The following is a 15,882-nucleotide window of genomic DNA, read 5'->3' as shown; positions in this document are numbered from 1 at the left end:
CTAGTTAGCAAATTTGGTTCATTTCACCCAGTGTCTGAAGTGGTCGGGTATGTGTGCAGGCATGCATTGAGGGAAAAGAGAAAGGACCAAATTTTACGTACAAAATGTCCATTTGTATACCTAACCCTGGCCGCCCCACCGGCCCCGCCCCACCCGGCCCTGGCCCCGGCTGCCCCTGGCCCCAGCGCCCCGGCCGGCCCAAAAGTCTGCCCACGTTGCTCACTGTGGGTCACAGCACACCAGAAACCATGAGGTTATGCGCAGGAAAGGAAAGAGCATGAGCGGGCGGCAGAGCAGAAGGAGCCCGCTCCGGTCCGCCAGCCTCCTGCAGTCCTCTGTCTCTGTGTACGTCACGGTCTCCATGGAGATATCCCGCAGAGATCGCGGGACTTGCTACCGGCGCTGTGAGCCCTAACAACCGCTGGCTGGTGGGGGTCCTTCGTCCCCCTAGCCTCAGCTGCCACAGTTTGAAGCTGTCTGCGTCGTCGATTATGTTTGTCGTTATTTTCAGCACATATATCTTTAGACTCCATACTTGGTAAACATATTAAACAATAGTCATTTTGGCTCACCCTATTGGGTAACACCTTTTCCAACGGTAACCATTTTTGGTAACTCATAATCAGACAATTTAGACATTTTGTAAACATGCACTCTCAAAATACTTTGTTATACTCTGTCTGTAGTATTTGACCAAGCAAACATCACCCAAATACCTGTATATTATTAGCATCAAGGATAAGCTTTTAGATTTAACCAATTTTTTTTTAAAAAATGGCTCCCTTGACAGGATTTGTCCTCAACTGGGAGAAGAGTAATTTCCATGCAGAGGAAGATATTGACACAACATAATAATCAAGTGGCAACATTCATGAATTGAGAGATGGGGACTATTTGTACAGAATACTAACAGTTTTACACACAGCATAGAAATGATGTAATAATGCTCACCAGAAAATGACACTATTGCCTTATATAAGTCAGATCAGAATGCCATCATTTAAACCTGTTCAGGCCAAATCTGGTCTGAAAATTTTTAGAGCCAGCGTCATCGCTTGTTTTTTTTTTTTTGGTTTAATTTTCATAATTCTTAATTTCATAAATAATTCTACTAACTCATATTTTAATAAGGTATAGAAGTATTATATTATCACATTAAATATGTTCATTTTTTTCACAGTTAAGTTTCAGAGAAAATTCAAGAGCCCAGAGGACAAAAGAGAGCCCTGCTATACTGAGAGTCATTCTGAGAGTAATAACATATACTACATATACTATAACTGTAAAGTTTAAAAAGAGACAGTTTAGGAATAAAATAGGTATTATGCTGATCTCTGTGTGGTTTCATTTTATAGACTAGAATATTGAGGTTTTTTGAGAATACCAAATATTTTCATTTTCAAATGTAAGAATTTAAACATACAATAAAGTTAAAAAGAAATTGCTTGTAAATCACCTTGGATTTTATTTATCTACAGTACTGTGGATCTTTACAGTACATTAGCTGCCCATCTTTAGATGATGGTATGTACAAGTCTTAGAAATACTGAAGTTCAATTGGGTCAAGAACATTTTACTTAACTTCCCTGTAATTAAAAAAATGCAAAGAATATTTTATTCTATAATCAGAACAAAACAAAATGATGAAGGCATACAGCTCACAACAAATTAAAAACAGAGAACTTGGTACCTCTCTGCAGTGATTAATAGCATACAAAATAGGTTCATACCTTCCTCTCCTCCAACTCTGTTAATCTCTTCTACCTCTCAATTTTGCGATCTTTTTAAGGTACTGCAATAAATGAAACACACACACACACACACACACACACACACACACACACACACACCCATATTTTTATCCTCCGCATTTGCCTGTCCCCTTAATTCTACCAATGCTTCCCACCACACTAAGATTCTATACGGTCCACGAGGAGCTGCTTATTAGTTGCCAAAGTAGGAACTGGTAAAGCCAGCATAGTCGTAGCCTGCTGGATGACTTCAACCTCGTGGGTCCATGTATTGCTACATATGTGTGGCACAGAATGACACTTGCTCTGGGGTTAGGGACTAAAAACATAAAAAGAGAAAGATATAGTTACAGGGATTCAAAATAGCTGGCTCCCTGGGGCTTCCAATATTCCCTAGCTGCAGTAGGTGAAGATTTGGGGCAAAGACTAAACAAGTCCTGTTTCTATGACACACTTTTCTCATATATTTATAGTTTCTAGTGAGTAATTCAATTTTAACCTCAACTCTTTCTTGAAAAAATAGAGCTCATCCACTTTGACTATTCTAGAAATCTAATTCCCTAAATTTGACTTATTAAATAGGAAGACAAAATAGTCTTACAAACTGAGTTGCAGATTTTGGATTGACTCTGTTGGTCAGTAGAGAACCACAAGAGACATTTGAGCTGGCTCAAAACATAATGAAGTGGTGACCAATTCAAATGATATCTTGTGCAAGAGGAAGTCTGAGGAAAATAAAATGGGTGGGTGGATGGGGGTTTTCAAAGTAGGCAACCAGACCTGAGATGACCAATATCCAGATGATCATGAGAACATAGTAGTGAAAGCAACTGGCATCTGACCTGCTTCATGTCCTCTTTGGTAATGTAGGCCTTGCCCTCTGCCAGGGCTTGGAAAGTATTCTCTATTTCATCACTGGACTTGATGTTTTCTGACTCTTTGTCAATCAGGAATGCAGTATAGTCCTCCAGTGAGACATAGCCCTTCCTGTGGAAGAAAAAGATTAGGAGCTGTGACCTTTCAAGACAGAGAAGCAAGGTCCCTTTCTCATCCTACTCAGTGTTTCAGAGACAGAGGGAAACCAGATTTCCCAAGTGCCTCTTTCAACTATGCTCTCTGAGACTATGGGCTATGCTGTTTATTTGACACCCCTCCCCATCTTCTTACAGTCAAATAAATACTGGTTACTAAGCTCTAGACTCTGTTTTCTCATGAATCATTCAGTCTGAATCTTTCAGTATTTTGGAGTTTTCAATCAGCACCAGTTTCCAGATACCTCAAATATCTTATAGTCTTTTTTGATCCATGGTATTAGAAATAATTCATTCCTAGCAATACCTTGATCATTCTATTACTCTACTTCACCCCCACAAGCACACACCAACCCTCATCCCTGTGTGTTAGCCTCTGAATCACACATGTCTCCTGAAGACCTCACATGTATGAAAGGATTCTTCTTTTAAGTCCCATCCTCAAAACCAGATGAAAGGTGTAGATCAAACACAAATAATGAACTGGGCAAATTGCAGAGCTACTGCCATTTGCTACTGAGCTAATTTTGAAAGGGCATCAAAAGCTGCCCAATCCATTTATGGTATTTTTATCTTCCCATTTCCATGCTAATTTTGTTTTGTGGATCGTTTCACTCTCTGTGCTTCTCCCCACAAGCCCCAATCCCTGCTGTGGTCTAACCTTTGGTCTTCCTCCTACCTCACTGGATCCACAGCATCCAGGAACTTCTCGAACTTGGGCTCAGGTTCACCCTCCTCCACCATAGGCAAGTAGTAGTTGAGACCCCTCAGGCAGGACCGGAACTCTTTATGAGTCAAGCGCCCCGTCAAATTCTCATCAAAGTGTCTAAAGAATAAAAACATGTTATCCAGCTCAATAGAAAACCATATTAGAACAGAGACAAACATGTCTTATTGCATGAACTGGAGGTTTATTAATATGCTGTGAGGTTGTCAGAGAATTGACAAAAAAGCCTGCTTGTGTCTTTGAACTTTTTTTAGTCTAATGAATGAAGGGAAATGCACAAAACATTGGGCATGAAGTAAATATTCATTTTTTTTTAAAGTCCAATAATTTTTCAGAATTATTATATTAAAATTCATGACTGAATTAACATTTCTATATCTTTATTTAAGATCCCACCAAACTACATGAAGTGAAAAGAATAGTAGTTATTTGTAGGCTCATTCTGAATGGTCTGGAAAATAAACAGTCAACTATACAATGATACTCACTTATAAGTTGTGCTAAATTCCTTTAGTGTTTCCTCACTCACACCTATGGTGTCCCTGAAAGGAAAAACATGAATTGACCCTTTATATAAAACGCAGAATAGAAGAAGACACGTCACATGAGAAAAATTTTAATGGACAATTTTCTATTTGACACATCTAGCTCGGGAGCTAGCAAACGATGGTCCATGGCCCCGATCTAGTTGGCCACCTGTTTTTGTAGAGTCCATGAGCCAACAGTGGTTTTAGCATTCTTACATGGTTGAAAAGAAAAGAATAATATTTTTTGAAACATGAAAATTACATAAAATTTGAATTTCAGTGTCCATAAATAAAGTTTCATTGGAACAGGGCCACTCTCATTCTCTTACAAATTATTTATGGCTGATTTTTCTTACTTCAACAGCAGAATTGAAGAGTTACCAAAAAGAAGGTTTGCCTTAAAAAGTCTAAATTATATACCATCAGAATTTTTACAGAAAAAGTTTGGAATTTTCATCTAGATAAAAATGCTGCCAAAAAGATATTGGGACTTAAAACTGCTGTGATACAATTAATTTATCTAGTAAATAATGAATGTCTGTTCTTCTACCCCACTGAACCACACTTGGAATGATTTCTTCCATTCTAGACATATTTTAGATAAAACTTTACAAAAGGAAATATTTTCAGAAAAGATCACATAGATGGTGAAGGACCTCAGAGAAATTGGATAGAGGAGACAATAGCTATCCAGACAGATGATTAATAGAGTCAAGGAGATAAAGGTACTGTCTTTTATCTCAAAATAGATTTCACTATAAAAATAAATAGTCATAGAAAGAGAACAAGTTGACAGCCTACCAAACCACCTAAGAGAGCTGGAAAAGCAAAACCCTAACTTCAACAGAAGAATTCAGATCACTAAAGTAAAAGCTCAAATATGGGACATAGAAGGCAAAAATACCACAGGGAAAAAAAATCAACAAAACAATAAGCTGGTTATTTGAAAGGATAAACAAGATTGATTGATCCCTAGCCAGAATGACCAAGAAAAAAGAGAGAGAAAGCTCAAATAAACACAATCAGAAATGCAAAAGATCAAGTCACAACTGACCGTGAAGAAATACAAAAGATTATCAGAGATTACTGTGTATATCTGTATGGAAAAAAAAATCAATGATCTAAATGAAATGGAGGACTTTCTAACATCACACAACCTCCCAAGGTTGAGAGAAAAAGAAATGGAGATCCTAAATAGACCAATAACAACCTAGAGAATTGACTGTCATAAGAAAACTATGTATGAAAAAAGTCCTGAACCAGATGGATTTCCATTGGAATTCTACAAAATATACAAGAAGGAGCTGACACCAATCCTATTGAAAGTATTCAGGCAATTGAGAAAGGCAGAACTCTCCCCAAATCATTTTATCAAGCTAATATTATACGGATACCCAAACCAGGTAAAGATCCAACAAAGAAAGAAAACCATAGGCCAATATCCTGGATGAATGTAAATACAAAAGTTCACAACAATATTCTAGCAAATCGGATCTAATAACACATCTCAAAAATCATCCACCATGACCAAGTAGTCTTCATCCCAGGGATCCAGGGCTGGTACAATATCCACCAGACCACAGATATAATTAAATATATCAACAGATGTAAAAATAAGAATGACATGATTATATCATTAGATATGGAAAAATGATAAAATCCAGCATCTCTTCTTGATAAAAACCCTAGAGAAGCTAGGTATAGAGGGAACATGCCTTAAAATAGTAAGAGCCAACTATGATAAGCCCACAGCCAACATATTGCTAAATGGACAGAAATTATAACAACTTACCCTGAAAACCACTACAAGACAAGGCTGCTCATACTCACTACTCCTATTCAACAGAGTGTCAGGAGTCCTAGCTAGAGCAATCGGACAAGAGAAGAAAATCAGGAAAATCAGATAGGAAATGAAGAAGTCAAGTAGTCACTCTTTGCAGACAATATGATACTATACCTTGAAAATCCAAGAAAATCTGTCAAAAATCTCCTTGCATTGATAAAAGACTGGTATAGTCTCAGGGTACAAATTATATGTGCAAAAGAAATTCACATTCTTATACACCAACAACAAGCAGGTAGAAAACTAAATAAAAAGCACAATCCCATTCACAATAGCCTTCTTCTCAGACCTGGAAACAATACAGAAATTCATTTGAAAACATAAACGAACATGAATGGCCAAGACAATCCTTAGCAAAGTAACAAAATGGAAGGTATCACATGGCCAGACTTTAAACTTTATTATAAGGCTATAGTTAAAACAACCTGGTATTGCTACAAGAACAGGCATATAGACCAATAGAACAGGATGGAGATTTTGGAATCAAAACCTCAATTTCTCAGTCAACTCATCGTTGACAAAGCCTCCACCAACAACTATTGGGGATAGAAGAACCTCTTTGGAAAATGGTGCTGGGAGAACTGCCTGACCACTTGCAGAAGATTAACACAGGACCCCTACCTATCACCATACACAAAAATCAACTCCAAATGGATCAAAGACCTAAACATAAAACCTCAAATGCTAAGAATTATAGAATCTTATGGATATCGAAATAGGCAACCAATTCCTCATCAAAATCCCTAAAGCCCATGCCAGAAGAGATAAGATTTACAACTGGGAACTCATCAAACTGAAAAGCTTCTGCAAAGCAAACTAAACCATCAATAAAGTGGAGAGACAGTCCACAGAATGGGAAAAAAAAAAAAAATTGTCAATTGCATATACAACAAAGGTCTCACATCTACAAAGAACTCAAATGTGCTAAAATGAAAAACAACAACAACAACAACAACAAAACCCAAACAGCCCCATTAAAAAGTGGGCAAAAGAAGATGAGCAGCCAACAGACACACGAAAATCAGCCTCACTAATTATCAGAGAAATGCAAGTCAAAACTACATTGAAAGCTGGGCTCGGTGGCTCAGCCTGTAATCCCGTGCCTTTGGGAGGCTGAGGTGAGTGGATTGCCTGAGCCCACGGGTTCGAGACCCACCTGGGCAGCGAGACCTCATCTCTACAATAAATCAAAAAATCAGCCGGGCATGGTAGCACATGCCTGTAATTCCGGCGACTCGGAAGGCTGAGGTGGAAGAATCGCTGGAGACCAGCAGGTCGAGGCTGCGGTGGCCGGGAGCGGCCACTGCACTCCAGTCTGGGCGACAGAGTAAGATTCCAACTCAAAAAACAAACAAACAAACAAACAAAAACTACATTGAGATACCACCTAACTCCAGTAAGAATGACTATCATTTACAAGAAAAAAACAAACAAACAAGATACTGGCAAGGATATGAAGAAAAGGGAATGATTCTTTAATACCAGTGGGAATGAAAACTAGTTCAACCTCTATGGGAAACAGTGTGGCGATTCCTAAAAGAACTAGAAAAGGGCCTTCTGGGAATATACCCAGAGGAACCTAAACCACTCTGTAAAATAGATACCTGCACACTCATGTTTCATGCAGCACTGTTTACAATAGCACAAACATGGAACCAATCATGCTACCCATTGAAACTGCACTGGATAAAAAAATGTGGTACATATACACAATGAAATCTTATGCAGCCATAAAAAAAAACAAAATTATGAACTCTGCAGCAACTTGGACAGATTTAGAGTCTATAATACTCAGTGATTTATCACAGAAACAAAGAACTGAGTAGCATATGCTCTCACTCATAAGTGGGCCCTGAACATTTATCATAATAGTATAAGAAAGGGATTGACAGTAGCAGCATACTGTCAGGGGAGGATGGAGAGGACACATAACATCAATAAGGGTACCTGATCAGAAATCAGGCGAAGTGGGGACCAAAGGGAGGCCCAAATTTATCTGTATGATGACCACTTGTATACCTTATCCTTAGTTGTACCCCACATCTTTAAAATAAAATAAATTTTTAAAAATAAGAAAAAGATGGACAATCATTCTGGGGGCAATAAGAGAGAGAATATTTGTTATGAAGAAGGGTGAGTGTACTATCTCTGAAGCAGCTCTTTTAACTAGTGCCCCAGATCTAGTCCTTAGATAAGCTCCTAACACCTTATACCACCTGTGCCCCTCCTTGCCCTGGCCATAGGCTCTAAGTACTTGGCCTGGATCTGTTGTTCCAGATTGTGTTGCATCCGCATCCCAAGCTGATACAGCTGGTCCCACTGCTGGGCCAGTCCAATAGTGCTGTATTTGATGTCAAGGACCAGAGCCTCCTCCAAGTTGTCTCCCAGGTCCTCAATCTTGGTCAGTTGGCGCTTCATTGCCTGGATCTCCTTCTGCTTTCTCTGGGAAACAAAAGAAAATAAGAAAGGCTTTTATAGGCTATCAGCTCACAACCTAATGGCGGAAGAGATGATAAGAAGCTGATTAATTTGAGAATCCCTTAATTGCTGCATTTCAATTGTTTTCAACGATATTCATGTCCTCTATGAAAAATAAACTATGCAGGAAATCCTGCAGTTCTCATTTGTAAAATGGTGGGAAGTTTAAGTGAGATGATTCCTGTCATTCTCATATTCTGTAATATATCAATCTAAGAGTTAGTAGTTACACAAATACAATAGATAAAGAAGGGTAGAATTTCCAGGATCCAAGCATCATGGGCTCCCAGTGATCTGTACTGGGTCTCATCTATACCACTGACTGTGGCTGAGCTTTCAGACTCACCTATATTCCTGACAGTGTTCACTCCTGGACCTCCTTCATAAGCTTGGGATGATGTACACAGGTTGCTCCTGTTATCTGGGCACGTTTTATGCAGGATTTTTGTGTTTTGTTCATGCTTTCCCAATGAAAGGGTATTGTTCCCCAAGGAGGGGAAGGGGAATTGGTTGTGATAATAGTGAGGTGCAGTGGAAAAAATCTTAGATAACACAAGGCTATGGCCTTCTAAAGGTTATATCTACCTAATATCCTTTTTAAATTTAATGTTACAATAATGCATAATAGGTGTACATATTTTTTAAGTATATATGGTAATTTAATACATTCATGTAATTTATAAATATCAAAATATAATTGGAATATTTATCACCCTAAATGTTTGTCTTTTCTTTGTGTTAGAAATATTTGGGTTATTCTTTTCTTGCTATTTTAAATATACAATACATTATTGTGAACTATAGCCACCTTATTGATCTTTCAAATATTAAGTCTTGTTTTCCTATATGTATTCATTAATCAACCTCTCTTTATCTTCCTCTCTCTCCTAGCTTTCCTGGTTCCTGGTAACGCAATCTACTCTTTATCTTCATGAGATACATTTTATTAGCTCCTACCTATGAGTAAGAACATGTCATTTTTTTTTTTCCTGTGCTTGGCTTACTTCACATTATGTAATGACCTCCAGTTCTATCCATGTTGCTGCAAATGACAGGATTTTTTTTCTTTTATGTGGTTGAATAATATTCTATTGTGTGTTTATACCATATTTTCTTTATCCATCTGTCCATTGATGGGCACTCTTAAAATTGTAAATAGTGATGCAATAAACATGGGAGTGACTATATCCTTTCTTTTGGATATACTCAGTAGTGCAACTGCTACACTATATGGTAGTTATCTTTTTAGTGTTTTGAGGACACTCCAAATGGTTTTCCATAATGGTTGTGTTAATTTACATTCCCATCAACAGTGTATAAGCATTCCCCTTTCTCCATATTCTCACCAACATTCATTATTTCTTTTTTTATATATAAAAGCCATTTTAACTGGGATGAAGAAATAATAAAAAGTACTTGATATCTTACTTGTTAGTATTTCATTTCTCTTTTCAGGAAGAAATTAAATTTAATTAATTTTTTTCTGGAAACACAATAATGAAAAAAGGTTGAGAAACACTGTTCTTACCCATTGCTTCACTCAATTGTCAAGACATTATTTAGATTCAATTTATCCACTTACTGCATTAAATAATAATGGAATTTTGCCAATGTTTCAGGTTGTAGGCTTGGAGCTTTTACATTTGCTCCTTTACTTAATAGTTACAGTAACTCTACAATGCATACATTGATTCCATTGTTTAGATAAATAAATTGAAGTTCAGAGATTTAAGTAAACTAAGGTCCATAGTCATGAAGTTGTGGCCTATGGTTAACATGCAAACTGATGGCAGGATTGGGACTGCAGCCTTAGCTGCTTGACTAGGGATGCATACTTAAAAGCAGGGTTACCTTTATGTATTTTTTTCTTGCACTCTTTATAACTTGGGCAAGATCATCAGCTAACAAACAACTTGCTAACTTAAATTACTTACTTTATTTGCTTCCAACTGAGATTCCAGGGTTCCTGTCTCTTTAAGCAAAGATCTAGTCAAGAACCAAAGGGAAATGTTATTCATAGTGGCAGGTCAATATTTCACATAAACACACTTATTCAAAGCCCCTATACTTCTCTGCTTCTACTTCTTCCAAAGTTATGTGGCCTCCATAAAATGAAGTTTCATAGAGTCAAATATTCACAACCAAACCCTTCTGTATATTGGCAACTTGTCAGATTGATGAGAAGAGACATCATGCCCTCGTTCTTCTCTGCCTAGGAGAAGGTTTTCACGTGTCCTTCCTAGTTCTTATTTCAAATATACACTTAAGCAAAGTAGGCAGGATTCCATCTAATAAGGAGTAGGGCAGAGAGAAAATACTGAGTGTCTCCTTTTCAATCCACGTTATTATTAAAGCATCACAAGATTGTAATGGGATGAAGATAACTCAGCATTGCAGTCATTTAAAATAATTCTTCCAGAATAATATAACAAAACAAACATGGCAATGTAAAATACGGACCCATCCGGAAAGTAAGCCCTGGACATGGAGGTCCGGAACAGCAATCACGTGAGAGAAAAAGGAAATCACAAGTTAACATGGATTACTTCAATTATCTTATTTCTTCAGATTTATGAAACATCTAAATCCTTTGTAGCCACAAAATATGAACCAGTCCACCCATTTTTGTCAAGGCCTCACCCACTATGGGCATCTCAGAGCCTCCCACAAATATCCTTGTTTCAGAACGTCAAGAGATATGCTCAGTGTACACACTGCCATTGTATGATAAAGGGACCAAATGTATGATAAAGGGACCAAACGAGTGGTAGGACAGGTGGGCTTCGTGTCTTCTGTGCCTTCTGTCAGATGATTTTTAGACATGACACAGAATTTTCTTCTGTTCATCATCTTATCTGTCCTTGTCAGTGATTATGTAGGAGCAGTCTATATCATGGAATTGTCTAAACCACCACTTTAACCCTCAAAACACCACAAGTCTGACCCACCTACTGGATATAGTCATTCAACTTTGATCATTATTCTAATATATTACATCTTCTGCATCTTTTCATTTCCAGGAAATTGACTCCAGAAGATGAGACAAAGGTTATCTTCATGTACAGAATATTTTGTTTTTAATAAACCCCATTAACATATATTATCTCACTTGATTCTCATTATAGCAGCAGGCAACAGAATAGCTTCATTTTAGGCATTCACAGTAGGCTCTGCTTCTGATTGTGCCAGTAAATGCATGTGATCTTGAGCAAGTCAAATTATCTACTTGAACTTTTTTCCACACTTGGAAACAGAGGTAATAAGATCTGCTCTTTATACTTTTCAAGGTTGCTCTGAAAGTTAAGTGAAATAATGGATATGGAAGTACTTTGAAAAGTGCAATGTTGCATGCAAGCCTGAGGGATTGTTATAATATTGGCCTGAAGGTACAGGCAACAGGATTAAAAGTGAGAATACTGAAGGGTACATAATGAGAAGCAGGATGAAATTTTTACTTTTTGGTTTTGCAAGGATTGCTTCAGAAAGCCATCCATTCAAAATATAAAGCACAGACAAGCTATGGTGATTTTAGGCCAGAGCACATACTACAGGAGTCTATCCTCTCCCTTCAGACACATATTTCACCCCTACAGCAAATGGCATGTGTGGCATAGGTGTCATAGGTTTGGAGGTAGCACTACACACCTGGTCTCCAGGATCCACTGAAGAAAGGCACTGGCGTTCTGTTCAAACTCCTGGCACATCTCAAAGTTCTTGACCTGTCTTTCTCTTCCTTTTGCAACTCCTGCTCCCGTTCCTAAAACCCCAAATCACAGACAGTGGGGCTCACACCAAAGGCCTTTCTTTGATATTAAAAAAAAAACTGGTTTATAGACTCAACTGCATATCTTCCTTCTCTAAAGTCTAAGCTGTCTTCCACAGGCATGTGCCTATGTGTCCATGCTTCATACAGCCCACCTCTTCTCACCTCCAAAGTGTGAAGATAGCTCATGACGCTTCCCATAAGTACTGGTCAAGTCTCTAAGACCAAGCCCAGTAAAAAATAAGCTACTAATAGAGGGAAATCTTTTCTCTTGTTAATCTTTTTTTAGGTGAAATTTAATTTAAATTTAATTTAAAAGCAACTTAAAGTTGCCTTGAGTAGAAAGAGTTGCCACTTAAAGTGGTAATATTAGAGTGGGATTTTTCTGTTAAGCTGTTTTATATTTCATAGCTTCAAAAATGAACATTATTGCCGGGCTCAGTGGCTCAGCCTGTAATCCCGTGCCTTGGGAGGTTGAGGTGAGTGGATTGCCTGAGCCTGCGGGTTTGAGACCCACCTGGGCAACTTGGCGAGACCTTATCTCTACAATAAATCAAAAAATTAGCTGGATGTGGTAGCGCGCACCTGTAGTTCCAGCTACTAGGAAGGCTGAGGCGGAAGGATCGCCGGAGTCCAGCAGGTCTAGGCTGCGGTGGCCGGGAGCGGGCACTGCACTCCAGTCTGGGTGACAGAGTGAGACTCCAAACTCAAAAAAAATGAATGTTATTGTAGAGAGACAACATTTTAAAAAATAAGCAAATAGAAAAACATTTTTGGAGGTGTGCATAAAATAGCAAACAGTCTAAATAAAGGGGGTACATAGACTCTGCGAATATACACAAAGCCTCATGAATTTTGCATAACTCATCATGAGAACCAAACCAGAGCTTCCATTTGCTTCCCTGAGTCATTGGTTCAACTCCCAGAAGCACGAAACAGTCCAAACTATGGGGAATAGGATACATCTGTTGTGAACATGTTTTTTAATTTTCTTAGACAATCTTGTTCCATGACTGCTATCCCAGTATAATTATTAATAGTGTTCTTTTTTTCTCAAAAGTTCCCTAACTTGGATAATAAATTTAGTGGCCATGTTTGCTATAGCCAAAGGAAGTCTCTACTGTGCCCCAAGTTACCTTGATGATGTCAGGTAGGTGCTTCCAGATTCTTTCTAGGACCTCCACTGTTAACCAGGTTTAAGGGCTGGAGGGCACATTTAAGGCCTTAATCTGTTGGTCTAGCTCCAGTAAATAGTTGAAGTCTGCTTGAGCCCCTGCCAAGGAGGCCAAGAAGGTCTCATGGTCCTTCTGCAACTGCCGAATCTCATTCAGGGAAACACAGTGTACAGGCTCTGACAGGTCCTCTTCAGCATTTTCACACCAGTTGTTGAAAGCTGAAGCCTTGTGTGCAAATTCCATGAATAGTTCCTCAGCCTGGAGGGAAGAAAAAAAAAGCTATCACTGTCTTTCTTGGTAAAGTCCCTTAGCAGAAAATAAGTTTGAGAATAAAAATTATGTCTGTCTTTAAATATTTGCAGGGCCAGCAATCTAAAAGGACAGAACTAAAACCAGTAGGGACTGTGTGATTGGATGAATGGGCTTGGGAGTTAGAGGTAAGATAAAAGCCCTGGTGCTGGCATTTTTTCATTGTGTGAAATTGGTTCAGTCTTTCATTATATAAAAATACGGAGACTGAATGACTTTTAAAGTTATATCCATTCTTGGATTGCAAAAGTGGCAAGGGGTAGTTTTCAATTATATGATTTCTTTCTTTTCTTTTCTTTCTTTCTTTATTTTTTGAGTTGGAGTCTCACTCTGTGGCCCAGGCAGAAGAGCAGTGGCACACTCACGGCCATTGCAGCTTTGACCTGCTGGGCTCTGGTGATCCTCCCGCCTCAGCCTTCCAAGTAGCTGGAACTACAGGTGTGCACTACCACACCCAGCTAATTTTTTATTTATTGTAGAGATGAGGTCTCACCAAGTTCCCCAGGCTGGTCTCGAATCTGTGGGCTCAGGCAATCCACTTGCCTCAGCCTTTCAAAGTGTGGGATTACAGACTGAGTCACAGAGCCCGGCCAATTATATGATTTCTTACTCTAAATTCTGTGCTCTAATTCTACCGGATGCATACTAAACATGCAAAAAATAGGTGTTGAGTAGACGGGTGAAAAATGATTGAATAAACCAAACAAATTTGTTCGATCCCTTATCCATTTTATCTTTTTAACTTCAAGCTTCTGCGGACCACACCAGCTATCTCTGTGACGGTGTTGTCTCTTTCCACTTCCTTCTTAACTTTACTTATATTTGATTTTATGCCAGAAGCTTTTCAAACCTGTCTTAAACCCATTTTCTATCCTCTAGCTTGCATCCTTGGCATGAATCGATGTGTCTCTATATTACTGTTTGGAGTTATCCACATGCTCTGAATAATTCTGAGTTGTCTATATTACCGAAAGAAGGAAATAGTATGAACATAGATCAATGTAGAGAAAATTTATACAGTCCTTATCCAGGAAGGATACAGAAACTTACCAAGTGCTTCATATTATTTTCATAAAATTATGGATTGACTGAATATTTTACAAATATTTCATAATCAGAAAATAAGACAACAAAACCTTTTGCAGTTTGAAAATTCAGAAGAAACAGAATAAGTATGTGGAAGAGCTTATTAAAATGCATACATGGATGTTGCTGATTTAACTGATTTAATTTTTCACTTGAGTTATTTCTGTAGTTCTTAAGTTTTTCAATAGAGTAGAAATAAACTAAGAATCTAGACTGATCAAGTTTTCCTTGTATGTTTGTTTCCTAATTTCCCTAACTCCTTGCCTTAACTTATTGCAAGTATAATGTTTCTTATGTTCTAGGAGTTATCAGTAATTTCTTTTTTTTCTTTTTTTTTGAGTTGGAGTCTCACTCTGTGGCCCAGACTAGAGTGCAGTGGCCGCTCCCGGCCACCGCAGCCTCGACCTGCCGGGCTGCAGCAATCCTTCCACCTCAGCCTTCCAAGTAGCTGGAATTACAGGCATGTGCTACCACGTCTGGCTGATTTTTTGATTTATTGTAGAGATGAGGTCTCACTGCCCAGGCGGGTCTCGAACCCGTGGGCTCAGGCAATCCACTCACCTCAGCCTCCCAAAGGCACGGGATTACAGGCTCAGCCACCAAGCCCGGCTCCAGTAATTTCACTGACTGTTCTAATTCCCTTTTATTATCAATATCTGATGACTTGGAAGTCACCATTGGAAAGAGCATTTTAATACCTTATATTTATTTCGAACTTAGTGGTTTATAGTTCATTTTTAGATCCATTATCTCTTTTAATAGTAATAACACAGAAAGGTAGGAGAGAAAGGTAGTATTACCCTATATCCTAAATGGGGAAATCAAGGTTCAATGATGTATAAAAGGTCTTCCACTTAGAGAAGTTTGATAAAGGTTGAGAATAGGTCCAGTGTTCTTTTTATTTGAGTTGGAGAGCAAGCGCAAGGACAACCTTGACCTCTGCCTGTCAGTTTTAGTTCTATCATATAGAGGAGAGCTTCCACCTTCTACCTCCTCCACTACATTTTCCTGGCTTCTATGTCAAGGCAGCTGTATAACTGATCAATCAGTCTAAAAATAGTCCTATCAATCTACATTCTGCTCAGTAAGAATGTTTTTCTGACCTTTTTCAACGCACTAAAATGTTCAGATTACCTAAAAAGGATTTCCAGCAGCTATTTCTGAATTTTTCAGTTAATATACAGATAATAGA

General features: G+C 38.4%; 1 protein-coding gene across 1 annotated transcript; it reads right to left on the bottom strand.

The window, feature by feature from the left end:
- Positions 1 to 229: 229 nt before the first annotated feature.
- Positions 230 to 12,309, bottom strand: SPTA1 (spectrin alpha, erythrocytic 1). The gene is made up of 9 exons (XM_008074553.1): positions 12,276 to 12,309; positions 12,003 to 12,114; positions 10,292 to 10,343; positions 8,134 to 8,321; positions 3,998 to 4,051; positions 3,462 to 3,608; positions 2,532 to 2,738; positions 1,925 to 2,025; positions 230 to 534 (listed from the first exon to the last, which is right to left on the bottom strand). Exons 1-9 carry the CDS (start codon positions 12,307 to 12,309, stop codon positions 230 to 232), a joined length of 1,200 nt encoding a protein of 399 aa, XP_008072744.1.
- Between the last annotated feature and the right edge of the window lie 3,573 nt (positions 12,310 to 15,882).

This window comes from Carlito syrichta, unplaced genomic scaffold, assembly GCF_000164805.1.
Source record: "Carlito syrichta isolate Samal-C Ts95f unplaced genomic scaffold, Tarsius_syrichta-2.0.1 Scaffold316483, whole genome shotgun sequence".
Taxonomy (NCBI): domain Eukaryota; kingdom Metazoa; phylum Chordata; class Mammalia; order Primates; family Tarsiidae; genus Carlito; species Carlito syrichta.
Note: the sequence above shows the minus strand (reverse complement) of the source record. Positions and strands in the feature narration are given on the sequence as shown.